Source organism: Salvelinus alpinus, chromosome 28 (genome assembly GCF_045679555.1).
Source record: "Salvelinus alpinus chromosome 28, SLU_Salpinus.1, whole genome shotgun sequence".
Lineage (NCBI taxonomy): Eukaryota > Metazoa > Chordata > Actinopteri > Salmoniformes > Salmonidae > Salvelinus > Salvelinus alpinus.
In genome coordinates this window covers 32,755,203-32,770,799 of record NC_092113.1, presented here as the reverse complement: position 1 = coordinate 32,770,799, position 15,597 = coordinate 32,755,203, and the positions used below count along the sequence as shown (strand labels likewise).

General features: G+C 43.7%; 1 protein-coding gene across 1 annotated transcript in view; it reads left to right on the top strand.

Moving 5' to 3' along the window:
* The window catches only part of LOC139558001 (RNA-binding motif, single-stranded-interacting protein 2-like), a 53,278-nt gene extending 38,225 nt beyond the window's left edge, over window positions 1-15,053 (top strand). Inside the window, exons 3-13 of the mRNA XM_071373368.1 lie at window positions 2,937-2,995; window positions 3,468-3,559; window positions 7,159-7,316; window positions 7,724-7,803; window positions 8,003-8,112; window positions 9,056-9,102; window positions 9,239-9,332; window positions 11,536-11,589; window positions 11,810-11,920; window positions 12,099-12,179; window positions 12,284-15,053. Of these exons, the coding sequence (XP_071229469.1) occupies window positions 2,937-2,995; window positions 3,468-3,559; window positions 7,159-7,316; window positions 7,724-7,803; window positions 8,003-8,112; window positions 9,056-9,102; window positions 9,239-9,332; window positions 11,536-11,589; window positions 11,810-11,920; window positions 12,099-12,179; window positions 12,284-12,340 (943 nt within the window). The 3' untranslated portion in view covers window positions 12,341-15,053. The remainder of the gene's footprint in view (window positions 1-2,936; window positions 2,996-3,467; window positions 3,560-7,158; window positions 7,317-7,723; window positions 7,804-8,002; window positions 8,113-9,055; window positions 9,103-9,238; window positions 9,333-11,535; window positions 11,590-11,809; window positions 11,921-12,098; window positions 12,180-12,283) is intronic.
* Window positions 15,054-15,597: the final 544 nt, after the last annotated feature.

The window sequence follows — 15,597 nt, the reverse complement described above, 5'->3', positions numbered from 1 at the left end:
CTGTACCAAATATTAAGTTCTGCTTTTCTGATGTATCAAATACTTATGTCATGCAATAAAATGCTAATTAATTACTTAAAAATCATACAATGTGATTTTCGGGATTTTTGTTTTAGATTCCGTCTCTCACAGTTGAAGTGTACCTATGATAAAAATTACAGACCTCTACATGCTTTGTAAGTAGGAAAATCTGCAAAATCGGCAGTGTGTCAAATACTTGTTCTCCCCACTGTATATACACACACACACACCAAATACCTGTATACAGTTGGAGGAAAGTCTACATAAAAAGACAAGGGGGGGCTCTACTTCCTGTTCTGTCTGGCTCTGTTAGCACAGTGCAGGTTGAGGAACAATGAGAGGTTTGTTTCACAAGGATATCAACACCTGGGTTATCACACTCTCTCAAACACTCTCAGGGACTATATCAACACCTGGGTTATCACACTCTCTCAAACACTCTCAGGGACTATATCAACACCTGGGTTATCACACTCTCTCAAACACTCTCAGGGACTATCACACTACTACCACTTGTTCTATTCTTCATAGATTCACTGTATCAATACTACAATATCATCATCAGCGATATGGATTTTCAAAACACCTGTCTCCTTAACAAGTATGATGTTCATTTACTGTAGTAAAATCGGTGCTGAGAGAGAGCAAGGGCAGCCCTTACTCCTTTAGTTAATGTGTTGCTATACCCTGCAGTGGCACTCGGATAGCTATGCTAGGTAGATAGAGGGGCAGTAGGACCCAGAGACGAGGCTCTGTTCTGGCTGTTGTGTTGCCCAGAGAGTGTGGTTGTGGATGTCAGCCAGCCAGGGTTGCTTCTACAGCACATAACAGCACAGCCAAGGCAAGGAGAGAGATATCAGGTACCAGTACAGCACAGCCAAGGCAAGGAGAGAGAGATCAAGTTTCAGAACAGCACAGCCAAGGCAAGGACAGAGAGATCAAGTTTCAGAACAGCACAGCCAAGGCAAGGAGAGAGAGATCAGGTACCAGAACAGCACAGCCAAGGCAAGGAGAGAGAGATCAAGTTTCAGAACAGCACAGCCAAGGCAAGGACAGAGAGATCAAGTTTCAGAACAGCACAGCCAAGGCAAGGAGAGAGAGATCAAGTTTCAGAACAGCACAGCCAAGGCAAGGAGAGAGAGATCACGTTTCAGAACAGCACAGCCAAGGCAAGGAGAGAGAGATCACGTTTCAGAACAGCACAGCCAAGGCAAGGAGAGAGAGATCACGTTTCAGAACAGCACAGCCAAGGCAAGGAGAGAGAGATCACATTTCAGAACAGCACAGCCAAGGCAAGGAGAGAGAGATCACGTTTCAGAACAGCACAGCCAAGGCAAGGAGAGAGAGATCACGTTTCAGAACAGCACAGCCAAGGCAAGGAGAGAGAGATCACGTTTCAGAACAGCACAGCCAAGGCAAGGAGAGAGAGATCAAGTTTCAGAACAGCACAGCCAAGGCAAGGAGAGAGAGATCACGTTTCAGAACAGCACAGCCAAGGCAAGGAGAGAGAGATCACGTTTCAGAACAGCACAGCCAAGGCAAGGAGAGAGAGATCACGTTTCAGAACAGCACAGCCAAGGCAAGGAGAGAGAGATCACGTTTCAGAACAGCACAGCCAAGGCAAGGAGAGAGAGATCACGTTTCAGAACAGCACAGCCAAGGCAAGGAGAGAGAGATCACGTTTCAGAACAGCACAGCCAAGGCAAGGAGAGAGAGATCACGTTTCAGAACAGCACAGCCAAGGCAAGGAGAGAGAGATCACGTTTCAGAACAGCACAGCCAAGGCAAGGAGAGAGAGATCACGTTTCAGAACAGCACAGCCAAGGCAAGGAGAGAGAGATCACGTTTCAGAACAGCACAGCCAAGGCAAGGAGAGAGAGAGATTTCAGAACATGCACATGTCTAGAGAGATGAGAGCTGATAGCACCCTGCTGCAGTGTTGGCTCAGAAACGGGAGATGGTATAGCTAGGTCTACAGTACCAAGAGTTACTAGACAGCAATCCAACTACAACAAACTAATGATCAATCATGCATTTTTTATAAGCTAGGTCTACAATATTCATTACTAGACAGCAATAGCTTTCGTCCCTATGTTCCTCTGTATAGCTACTGTAGGTCTGCAACGTTACTAAACAGCAATGTACAGACCCTATATGTTCCTCCTGAAATGTAGATGGTTAAGTAAACATTTCTGTGGATTATTGTTAAAAGTAGTCTTTGTGCATAGAGTTCTATAGTTTGTTAAACTTTGAAATCAATGTTTTTTGTTTGGTATACTTTTTAAAGTGAAAAATCTGAGTTGCATCGTACTTCCATTATCATGGAATTGCCAATGAGTTAGTTATACAGCCATGTCTGGTTGCTCAGCAACAGAGGGAAATCGTATGGGTTTATTTATATTCACAACTAAACAGGGTGTCATTGCTCATCTACAAATTCCATTCAGAACATGCAGTCCTGTGATTCTGTCTGAATCACAGGACTGCATGTCTGTTCATTTTTAATACAACAACACTCCAATTCACTGTGTCCTCCATCTTGACATGACAGGTTTATGATGCACCTCATAGACATTGATGGAGTGATGTTGGATTTTATACAACGGGTGGGTCTAATCCTGAATGCTGATTGGTTAAAACCGCATTCCAGTAGGATGTGGGATTCCTTAAGAGAATTAGTCCCTGGTTCTACTCTCTACCACGTTCCACCTCTCAAAACATTTATCTCCACAGATCGATTTGTTCAATTCACATACCATAATCACTTTGAACTAGATTAAACCCCAAAGCCATTATAATACTTCAATCCTGTCAACGTTGCTATGATGATAGTAATGAAAAAATTGGTCTGTAGAGTAGAAGCATTGTTTGGTCCCTAGAAACCCTGACCATCCATCCACCTTTGTGTTTTACAGGTATGGGAAAATTGTGTCCACAAAAGCCATCCTGGACAAGACCACTAACACATGCAAAGGTGAGGAGAAGTGTTTTGTGACAAACACCCACACTGCACCTACATGTCGATGTATGTCACACAAAGCTCGAACATCCCAGAGAGCGCCTGTCTGTTTATTCTCAGCATGTGTGTCATGATGTAACCATAACACCACTGGACAGCGGGAGCATTGGTTACATAACTCCACATCTGACCACGGCAGACTTTTTCTGTTCTTCAACATGATCCCAAACCTGCCTGCTGTTTTACCTCCATTCAAAGCGTACTGTACATTACCTGGGTACATCACAGTAGTGCTTCCAGAAGTTGATGTCAGGCATAAGATAAGATAGTACTTTAAAGGGCCAGGAGATTTTCATTATCATGACCCTTTACCTGTCCAGGAACAACTCTGGGCCCTAGCTACAGTTTAACTCCTGCCCCTAGGCCTGTTGCCACATTGTGTATTTCTCAGTGTCACAAATCAAAGTATGTCTGTCTGTGTCTGCAGGCTATGGCTTTGTAGACTTTGACAGTCCGTCAGCGGCACAGAAAGCAGTGACAGCACTGAAGGCTGGTGGAGTCCAGGCTCAGATGGCTAAGGTAAGACGTCTCGTCCTCCCTAACTCGTCTCCTGCCTATGAGTGTGTGTGGGGGGACTTTCGTATGTATGTGTGTGCACCGAGTGGTGTGTGTCTTAGAGAGGTGCTCGGGGAGTGTGTCCAGGCAGGCAGCTACTGCTTCCTCAGCACCCTGTACAAAGGGCTAGCCTGTTCTCCTTGGTGGTGAGGCAGGAGGCTGCGTCACTGTCTGAGCAGCTTTCTCCCCCAGCCTTCCCAGCCCAGTCACCAGGGCCCAGCCATGAGCCTCGGCCCACCGGCCAGCCCCTCGGCACAATCTCAAACCACACATTTGGAAACCATAAACTCTCACACACAGCTCCAACCTCAGCCTCAGTGCCACATCATCAACAACACACACCAAACACACACTTTAAAACCACACACATACTGTTCCAACCATCACCGTCACACGCCAAACACCACAGAGAAGCTGATCTCACCTTGGGCTGGATCACTGACATTCACAAAAGGGTTCTCACTAGCGTTGCAAAATTGCGGGAACTTCAATACATTCACTGATTTTCCAGAAATCCTGATTGGCGGATACCGGATGTCCTCCTTGTTCCGGCATTCCTTTTTTTGCAACTTTAGTTCTCGCATACCGAATAACTCACATGTATTATTTCAGTCTGTTTGTCTGGCATTCATTAGGAGGTTTACAACCTCATTGTTCATTAGGAGGTTTACAACCTCATTGTTCATTAGGAGGTTTACAACCTCATTGTTCATTGGGAGGTTTACAACCTCATTGTTCATTGGGAGATTTACAACCTCATTGTTCATTGGGAGGTTTACAACCTCATTGTTCATTGGGAGGTTTACAACCTCATTGTTCATTGGGTGGTTTACAACCTCATTGTTCATTAGGAGTTTTACAACCTAGTGAGTCATTTTTTAAAATTGACTTTTTACTCTTTATTCTCCCCAATTTCGTGATATCCAATTGGCAGTTAATCTTGTCCCATCGCTGCAACTCCCGTATGGACTTGAGAGAGGCGAAGGTCAAGAGCCATGCGTCCTCCGAAACACGTCCCCGCCAAGCCACACTGCTTCTTGACACACTGCTCGCTTAACCCGGAAGCCAGCCGCACCAATGTGTTGGAGGAAACACCGTACACCTGGCGACCGTGTCAGCGTGCATGCAAACCCTCCCCTAACCCGGACGACGCTGGGCCAAATGTGCGCCGCCTCATGGTTCTCCCAATCGCGGCCGGCTGCGACACGCTGGGATTGAATCCTGGGTCTGTAGTGACGCCTCTGCCTTAGACCACTGCGCTACTGGGGAGGCCCTCGTGAGTCATTTCTGGTGAAATTCTCCTCTGCTTTGTTCTGATCCTGTGTGTGTGTGTGTGTGTGTGTGTGTGTGTGTGTGTGTGTGTGTGTGTGTGTGTGTGTGTGTGTGTGTGTGTGTGTGTGTGTGTGTGTGTGTGTGTGTGTGTGTGTGTGTGTGTGTGTGTGTGTGTGTGTGTGTGTGTGTGTGTGTGTGTGTGTGTGTGTGTGTGTGTGTGTGCTCCTCGTGGGCTGTGTGTGTGTTCCTCGTGGGCTGTGTGTGTGCTCCTCGTGGGCTGTGTGTGTTCCTCATGGGCTGTGTGTGTTCCTCGTGGGCTGTGTGTGTGTGTGTGTTTGTTCCTCGTGGGCTGTGTGTGTGTGTTCCTCGTGGGCTGTGTGTGTGTGTTCCTCGTGGGCTGTGTGTGTGTGTGTGTGTTCCTCGTGGGCTGTGTGTGTGTTCCTCGTGGGCTGTGTGTGTGTGTGTTCCTCGTGGGCTGTGTGTGTTCCTCGTGGGCTGTGTGTGTGCGTGTTCCTCGTGGGCTGTGTGTGTGCGTGTTCCTCGTGGGCTGTGTGTGTGTGTGTTCCTCGCGGGCTGTGTGTGTGTGTGTGTGTGTTCCTCGCGGGCTGTGTGTGTGAGTGTGTCCCTCTGTGTTCCTCGTAGAGAGGAATCACCTTCAATACAGGTCACAGTGATTAAACTATGCATAATTCATGATGTAGATTAATCTGAAATGCATTTTATAGTGTTTTAATCACATCGACACACTAATGAATATGCAAAACCGTTCTGGTTGAGATTCAGATACGCTATCATACAGCTATCTTACTTTGCTGTTATTCAAATTCAGTTTGTTTGGGCAAGCAGGTAGCATATGGAGTAGAAGTGGAAAATCACTTGAATTAATCAAAAGCATAATTCAGGTATTTCAAGAAAAACTCAAAGTTTTTCCGAGGACTTCTTGACTCTGAGTTTCAGATGGCATTTGTCATAGCTGAAGAGCATTGGGCCAGTACCATCATTTTACTGATATATGCAATCCAGTAGAGCATATGAATTCAAGGTCAGGATGCATTATGCATGTGACTGACACATTTTGTCATGCCCTGGTCAGATCCCCATTGGGAATATGATGGTGTGTGGAGCCATAGAAATGAATCAGAATGATTTCCAAAAGTCTGTAGATCTCTGTCCAAAGATCACACAATCATTGTAGAGAATATCTGTGGAGACTCAGAGCCCATTGCATAGCAATTATACTGCGATATGATATTACCTGACTGAAGCATGAACCCTCTGTCCTGTTAACACAGCTAGTCTAACACAATGGACCTGTTTTCTCTCTCCTCAGTGACTGGCTGTATAATAACGTGTTGAGGATAGGGAGAGGGGGGGGGGGACAGAGAGAGAGCGAGGCAGAGCGAAAGAAGGGGTTAGAGAGAGTGAGGCAGAGAGAGAGTGAGGCTGAGGTAGAGGGGGGGTTAGAGGCAGAGCAAGAGAAGGGGTTAGAGGGAGTGCGGCAGAGAGAGAGAGAGGGGGAGTGAGGCAGAGAGAGGGGGAGTGAGGCAGAGAGAGGGGGAGTGAGGCAGAGAGAGTGGGAGTGAGGCAGAGAGAGGGGGAGTGCGGCAGAGAGAGGGGGAGTGAGGCAGAGAGAGGGGGAGTGAGGCAGAGAGAGGGGGAGTGAGGCAGAGAGAGGGGGAGTGAGGCAGAGAGAGGGGGAGTGAGACAGAGTGAGAGGTGGTTAGAGGGAGTGAGGCAGAGAGAGAGGTGGTTAGAGGGAGTGAGGCAGAGTGAGGCAGAGAGAGAGGTGGTTAGAGGGAGAGAAGCAGAGTGAGGCAGAGAGAGAGGTGGTTAGAGGAAGAGAGAGAGGGAGTGAGGCAGAGAGAGAGGTAGAGAGAAAGAACCCTCTCTTCAGTGAGGTCAGATGAAGTCCAGCCAGACTGTCTTTCTCTAGATCTCCACTTCATCCCCCTATTTTACCTCTACCCTGCTTCTATCTTCCTGTTTCCCTCCTTCAGCTCCCATTTATCATCCACGTAGGAACCACACAGATAATATCTCACAATTGTTTCTGCCAGATATCTTATATAATTTCCTCAAGTTTAGAAAGGCAACTGAATGCCGTAGCCTAGCCCTGCCTCAGGTGTGTATGTTGTTAAAGGCCTCTCACTCTCTTTCATCTCTCTGTCTGTAATCCAGCAACAGGAACAAGACCCCATTCACTAACCTGTACATCTCCAACCTGCCTGTGTCTATGGACGAGCAGATTTAACCCTGTACCTCCCTCCCTCTCTCTCTCCCTCTCCCCACAGCAACAGGAGCAGGACCCCACTAACCTGTACATCTCCAACCTGCCTGTGTCTTTGGATGAGCAGGAGCTGGAGAATATACTGAAGCCCTTCAGTCAGGTCATCTCTACACGCATCCTCAGAGACGCCAATGGCACCAGCAGAGGAGTGGGCTTTGCCAGGTAAACCATTTCTACACCTCTCACCTGAAAACAAAGTCTAAGTTCACAGCTATGTAGGAGAAGCATAAACAGACTCCCTCGTGCTGAGTAATGCGTACCTCGATATTTAAACAGTGACAAATGCAATGTTATGGGTACATATATCTTTGTCAACGCGTGGCCACCATCAGCAGGGTCGTACGCAACCGGAAGCACCCGGTTTAGGGCAAAAGCATAGAGGAAGAGGCGGAGCCTGAAAACCTAATGCTTCCGGTTTCTGTAGACCCCGCTCAGATGTTTCTTTACGCCTGCTACGTCAGGTTAAGGCATAGCTGGCTTGCCAGGTGAACTCAACTATCTGCCTGACCCTCTGCTGGTCATTGGCGATAGTACATCACATCCTCCTTTAAATCACACTTTCTTTTCAGGATGGAGTCAACAGAGAAATGTGAGACTATCATTCAACATTTCAACGGCAAATATATCAAGACTCCACCTGGAGTTCCAGGTGAGACATGTCTATCTGAACAGGTGTTATTTTTATCAGACAGTTCTGTATGAAGCGAAGGAGCAGGTCAGGAGTAACAGAAAGGCTCTTCCACAGTACCTGGAGTCACTGTCCTATTTTAATAAACAATATACACACAGAATACGCCCCTTCAGTGTTCCACAGTCACTCAACCCTCTTCCTCTCCTCCCCTCCACAGTGCCCTCGGAACCCCTGTTATGTAAGTTTGCAGACGGAGGACAGAAGAAGAGACAGAGCCAGGGAAAGTACCTGCAGCATGGTCGTCCCTGGACAAGAGATGGAGAAACGGTGAGTTCTCATTCAGACAGTAAACAGTCTGCTATCGTCCCCGTAGCCTCTCATTTTATCAAGGCTGTTCAGGTCATTTTATCAAGGCTGTTCAGGTCATTTTATCAAGGCTGTTCAGGTCATTGTATCAAGGCTGTTCAGGTCATTTTATCAAGGCTGTTCAGGTCATTTTATCAAGGCTGTTCAGGTCATTTTATCAAGGCTGTTCAGGTCATTGTATCAAGGCTGTTCAGGTCATTTTATCAAGGCTGTTCAGGTCATTTTATCAAGGCTGTTCAGGTCATTTTATCAAGGCTGTTCAGGTCATTTTATCAAGGCTGTTCTGGTCATTTTATCAAAGCTGTTCAGGTCATTTTATCAAGGCTGTTCAGGTCATTTTATCAAGCCTGTTCAGGTCATTTTATCAAGGCTGTTCATGTCATTTTATCAAGGCTGTTCAGGTCATTTTATCAAGGCTGTTCAGGTCATTTTATCAAGGCTGTTCAGGTCATTTTATCAAGGCTGTTCAGGTCATTTTATCAAGGCTGTTCAGGTCATTTTATCAAGGCTGTTCAGGTCATTTTATCAAGGCTGTTCAGGTCATTTTCTACTCTATCAAGTACAATAATGTTAAAGCTAATATGTCTGTCTTGTTCCAACTTCTATCTGGTGAGGTATTTCTCAGTCAAATGCAGGGGCTCCCAAGTGGCACAGCAGTCTAAGGCACTGCATTGCAGTGCTAGAAGTGTCACTACAGACCCTGATTTGATCCCGAGTCCCATAGGGTGGCGCACAATTGGACCATCGTCGTCCGGGTTAGGGGAGGGTTTGGCCTGGGTAGGCTATCATTGTAATTAAGAATTTGTTCTTAACTAACTTGCCTAGTTAAATAAAGGTTAAAGAAAATAAAAAATCTAATGTAATACTGTATGTGTGCTTACTGCATGTATCTGTTTGACCACAGGCAGGAATGACACTGACCTATGACCACACCACAGCCTTACAGAACGGGTGAGTTCAGATACTCCACTAAACCTCACAGAGATAATCCTAGACATATGTACTGCAGGGGAAGCAGTATGTGTTGGATACTGATGGGTTTCTTCTCTCTGTCTGTCTCTGTCTCTCTGTGTGTGTGTGTCTCCAGGTTCTACTCAGCTCCCTACAGTATGGCCCCTAACAGAATGATCGCTCAGACCTCCCTCTCCCCCTACATGCATTCTCCTGTTAATACCTACCAGGTCAGGACAGTCTGTTGTATCTCTCCTGTTAATACCTACCAGGTCAGGACAGTCTGTTGTATCTCTCCTGTTAATACCTACCAGGTCAGGACAGTCTGTTGTATCTCTCCTGTTAATACCTACCAGGTCAGGACAGTCTGTTGTATCTCTCCTGTTAATACCTACCAGGTCAGGACAGTCTGTTGTATCTCTCCTGTTAATACCTACCAGGTCAGAACAGTCTGTTGTATCTCTCCTGTTAATACCTACCAGGTCAGGACAGTCTGTTGTATCTCTCCTGTTAATACCTACCAGGTCAGAACAGTCTGTTGTATCTCTCCTGTTAATACCTACCAGGTCAGAACAGTCTGTTGTATCTCTCCTGTTAATACCTACCAGGTCAGAACAGTCTGTTGTATCTCTCCTGTTAATACCTACCAGGTCAGGACAGTCTGTTGTATCTCTCCTGTTAATACCTACCAGGTCAGAACAGTCTGTTGTATCTCTCCTGTTAATACCTACCAGGTCAGAACAGTCTGTTGTATCTCTCCTGTTAATACCTACCAGGTCAGAACAGTCTGTTGTATCTCTCCTGTTAATACCTACCAGGTCAGGACAGTCTGTTGTATCTCTCCTGTTAATACTTACCAGGTCAGGACAGTCTGTTGTATGTCTCCTGTAAATACTGTATCGACCAGGTCAGAACAGTCTGTTGTATCTCTCCTGTTAATACCTACCAGGTCAGGACAGTCTGTTGTATCTCTCCTGTTAATACCTACCAGGTCAGGACAGTCTGTTGTATCTCTCCTGTTAATACCTACCAGGTCAGGACAGTCTGTTGTATCTCTCCTGTTAATACCTACCAGGTCAGGAGAGTCTGTTGTATCTCTCCTGTAAATACTGTACCTACCAGGTCAGGACAGTCTGTTGTATCTCTCCTGTTAATACCTACCAGGTCAGGAGAGTCTGTTGTATCTCTCCTGTAAATACTGTACCTACCAGGTCAGGACAGTCTGTTGTATCTCTCCTGTTAATACCTACCAGGTCAGGACAGTCTGTTGTATCTCTCCTGTAAATACCTACCAGGTCAGTACACTGTCAGTTGTCCCATGTGTCTCAGTTGGTAGAGCATGGTGCTTTCAATGCCAGGGTTGTGGCTTTAATTCCCACAGGGGACCAGTACAAAAAAGTATGAAAATGTATGCACTCACTACTGTAAGTTGCTCTGGATAAGAGTGTCTGCTAAACTAATAAAATGTGTATGTATTTCTCCTATAAATACCTAAAAGCTCAGTACACCGTCTGTTTTGGGGGAGGGAAGCAGCTAACTTCATGTAATCTTACACATTTGTCCATGGGTCTGGGTCAAAGAGAAAAATGTGCTGTTTTATAGCAAATCTCATGCTATTCTACACTTTTTGCAATGAGGCAGAGAGAAAATGTTATTTTAAGCTAATTTCCTGCTATTCTACACATGTTTACATGGGACTGAGAGAAAATGTTGCATTTTTAAAGCTAATTAAAGCTTAAATATAGGTATGTTGACTGTGATAAAGGCACTGGATCATGAGCTGTCTTGTTTGCTAAATGAACAACTGAAGTAGGCGGTGGCATGGTGCATACAGCAATAGAAGCACAGTGACATATGCCTCAATGTGGTCATATTGGTGGCTTATTGGGGGTGTGGCTTTCAGTTAGTTATTTTTGGCAACCAATTCCGTGAGCGTGAATGTCATTCCAGTTCAACTGTTCTGTTATATTTAATCATATCTGACCAACCCAGTGCCCTGCTTGCTAGGAATCGGTCTGATGGTGTTTGCATGTTTAGGTAAAACACTGACAAATAAAAAGCATAAAAAATGCTCAATCTGATTGGTTGGGCCTGGCTCCGCCCCTGACAGTCTATTGTATTTCTCCTGTAAATACCTACCTGGTCAGTACATGGTCTATTGTATTTCTCCTGTAAATACCTACCTGGTCAGTACATGGTCTATTGTATTTCTCCTGTAAATACCTACCTGGTCAGTACATGGTCTATTGTATTTCTCCTGTAAATACCTACCTGGTCAGTACATGGTCTATTGTATTTCTCCTGTAAATACCTACTTGGTCAGTACACAGTCTGTTGTATTGCTATGGATGTATTACTGTGTAAAGAGGATGTATTTCTTATTTTGAAAATCTGCAAAAATCAATCTTATGTTGTGTCTTCACTCTGCTGCAGATCCACAGTCCACAGTCCTGGATGCATCATCAGTCGTACCTCATGCAGACCTCAGTAAGTTGTACCCACCAAAACTGTTATTGTGGGTCTGTTACTGCCTATTAGTGAATCAGTGTGATCCGTCTCCGTGTATCTCTCTCTGTTTGAGAGAGACACACCTGCTAAGGATAAACAAATGCTCTCTGTGATGTTTGAGCTGAGACACCTGTGTGTATGTGCATACATGCATTTCTGTTTGTCTGTGTGTATGATAACTATTTGTGTGTGTCCTTAGGGCCAACTCCTGACACAGGGCATGGACCACACCATGTCCATCCAGCCCACCTCTATGATGGGGCCTCCCACACAGCAGCTCAGCCACCTCTCTATGGGCAGCAGTGGCACGGTCAGTCCCCACAGAACACAACTATAGACACCTAGATACATACATTGGACAAAGACATTGTGTTCGCAGTGCAATTCCTAATGCCACTTTCCATCCCCCCATAAAGACAGTTTTAATCAGACACATGAATAGATTCTAAAATGATTCCTTTCTAATATGTTTCTCCTCTCTATTTTAGTACATGCCGGCAAACACATCAATGCAAGGGACCTACATCCCTCAGTACACCCAAGTGCCCCAAACCAACGTTTCAGTCGAGGTAAGAAACGTCCTCCTACACAGTCACTTCACTGACGGTTCAATGATCAGTTGATCCTCCTCACCTCTTCAATATGTTAACAGAAACTTCCCGTCCTACAACAGGTTGCCCTGGAGACGCCCACAGAACACCCAGACTACTCCTACCAGCACAGCAAGTGAAGAGGAGACACTGGTGGGTTTACTAGAGTCTGTCTCCTGGGCAACCTGCCGTCCGTACAGCTCAGCTCATAGTGACTCTGGGCAGTACACACCAGACAGACGGAGGAATACGGACCAGACTGTCACACTAAAGACAAAAGGATATTTTCAAATCAGAGGTTATGGTAAACTGTTGGACACGTGGAACATCTATTTTGATAACAGAACATGACTCTATAGTCGAAGAAAGAGAAAAACACACCACACACACACACACATTATTTTCTGTGCACGTATTAACAAATTATTTTTCACACTAGTCTGGGGAGAATGAAAACCAGCAATATAAGTTACACCACCATGTGTCATTTTAGTCGTCCTTTAGTTTTACTTTTACATTTTTTATATGCAGATTTTTTGGGGTCATGTTATTTTTAAGCTTTCTTCAGTTTGTTTTTGTTGCACAGATTCAAAAAGTAAATGATCATTGATTTGTTTCTTAATTTCACAATGCCATTGTTGTTTTTGTTCACTTCACGCTGCTTGTTTTAATTGTGTAATTGTTTGAAGAGAGAAGGCTGAACAAACTGCTCAAGTTACTTAGATGTGTGTCAAATCTGGTGGTATCAACTGTTTTCTCTCTAAAGGGACAAGTATTGCAGGAGAATGAAACATTATTGGAAGTGGTCTTACTGTTTCAGCACTTGGGACCCTAGTTAAAATTGTCACAATTTAAATAGATATTTAGAAAGAACGCTTAAGACAATCAAATATATTGAAATTATTATTTCCAGATTCTGGCCAATTATAATACAACTATACAGGGAAAATGAAAAATATACACACAATCAAATTTGACAGAGTAATTTAGTTGTTGGTTATATTTTGTGAATTTATTGCTAAATTGCTCCAATGCTACCCAACAACATAAATAAGTCTTTCAATTTGGTTTTAGTGGGTTAAGCTGCTACTGTTAAGCTGCTACTCTTAGGAGTTCATATCATTGAGTGTTGAGCTAGTAGTTTAAAGAAGTAAATTAGAGATCCAAAAAGTATGGCCAGTACTGAGATACTTTGTCTTTTTGATTCCAGCTTTCTCTCTGTCTGTTTGTTGATTCCTCTGTTTTTGTTTGTTTGTTTTGATTATGAGTGAAAATGTTGTTTATTTAAAGAAAGTTTTCTTGATAAAAAAAAAAAAAATCAGTTTAGTACTTTTAAGATTGATCAATGTTATTTTTGGTAGTATGCATTGAGTAGGTACATGTTTCCTTGGACAGTAGATTCAAGTGAAAAAATATATTTGTTGGCTTTTTCTTTTGTCTGCCATTACTGTCATTTGTGTTTTGGGTTGTGACTACAAGGAATACAGCTACGACCGGAAGTTAATTTTCGTAGCAGCTTAGAACATTTTAGCTAACCCTAACCCTTTTCCTAACCTGCCACGATAATTATCCTAACTTGCTTCGTAAATTCTCCTAACCTGATACGAAGAAGGCACTTCCAGTCATAGCAGTATTCCTGCTAGTGAGAACTGTGTTTTTGTTTTTCTCCATCTCTGGTTTTATTTTCAATCACATGGAAAAGGCTTTAAATGTTTGAGATTTCCAATCCGTCTGTGTCAACAGGTTTTGGAACTTTCACACTGGTGTGCTTACTGCTCATCAGTCCAAGATAATGTGTTATACCTCTTACAAATAATTTCTGAAATGTGTCCCAAATTGTAATCATTCAGTCAGTCAGCGGTTAGGGAATAGTGTCTGAAAAGTTATATTACCTCCTTGAGCAATGTAGAACCAATGTTAATGTGCAAGGTTCTGAGATGTTTGAGGTCACAACTTCCATGGTTCTCAAGGCGGCTCTCAGTCACAGCAGGTACTGTGTCCATATCCTCACTCTTCTGTCCTATGTTCAGAAACTAGGCCACCATCCGAGGTCCAACCTCTAATCCGACTGTTATTTCTCAAAATGGCCAGTGATCTATGCAATTAATTTATTGTCTACAATAATGCAATACTTATATTTCAGGTGACAACAATGGACTGTTTGTCAATAGTGACTTTTGAAACACAAATGTATCATTCTGCTATCAGTGGCTTTCATTTGAGTTTAACTTAATCCAAAACCTCTAGTTGTGAGACTATCATTGTTGTCATAGTGACAGTGAGATGGCTGCATAAAAGGGAATGGTTCATGAGATTGGAGCAAATCCCTCAGCTATCTTGCAAAAGGCCTCACACCATCTCCTAACAATGGTACACAGACTACCTTGTCCATCCAGATAGGGTCCTTATAGTTGGTTAACCAAATATTAGTAGATTTTTTTTGTTTGTTACCAAAGACGACTTCCGGTAGGCATTTGAACATTTCTTCTAAGTCATCAATGCTGTAGAATAAATCTGTAATTTGTTTTTCCTTGTTCCTTTCCATTGATTTGTTGACACTAGTAATAATCTCTATGAATTATGCCATTAATTCATTTGTGGTAGGAAGTAAGAATCACAGAAATGCCTTAGATTTCATCAAGAGGGGATTTAAAGGGAGCTACACACTACATTGCTATCTGGAAACATTCATCCATTGTCTGCAAATGTTTGATAAACAGGAATACTTCTCTTAGATATGTAGTATGTCTTAGGAAACCACAAGTCAATGTTTGATACACTATCCGTCATATTTATTTTGAGGCCGTCATCATTCCAGATTGTTGTTTCACTCAAATAAAATGTTCAGCCTTAGTTTGAAATGTGAAAATGCTCTTGCCCTTTTCCATAGTTCAGATATTAATTCAGGGGTGTCAATGTCATTCCATGGAGGGCCTAGTAGTGTCTGCTGGTTTTCCCTTTCAATTAAGACCTACAGTGCATTTGGAAAGTTTTCAGACCGCCTCACTTTTCAACATTGTTACATTACAGCCTTATTATAAAATGGATAAATACAATGTTTTCCTTATCTACACACAATACCCCATAATGACAAAGTGAAAACAGATTTGTAGAAGAAATGTATTTACATAAGTATTCAGACACTTTGCTAGGAGACTCAAAATTGAGCTCAGGTGCATTGTTTCCATTGATTATCCTTGATGTTTCTACAACTGGATTGGAGTCCACCTGTGGTAAATTCAATTGATTAGACATGATTTGGAAAGGCACATACCTGTCTATATAAGTCCAACAGTTGACAGTGCATGTCAGAGCAAAAACCAAGACATGAGGTCGAAAGAATTGTCTGTAGAGCTCCAAGACAGGATTGTGTCGAGGCACAGATCTGGGGAAGGGT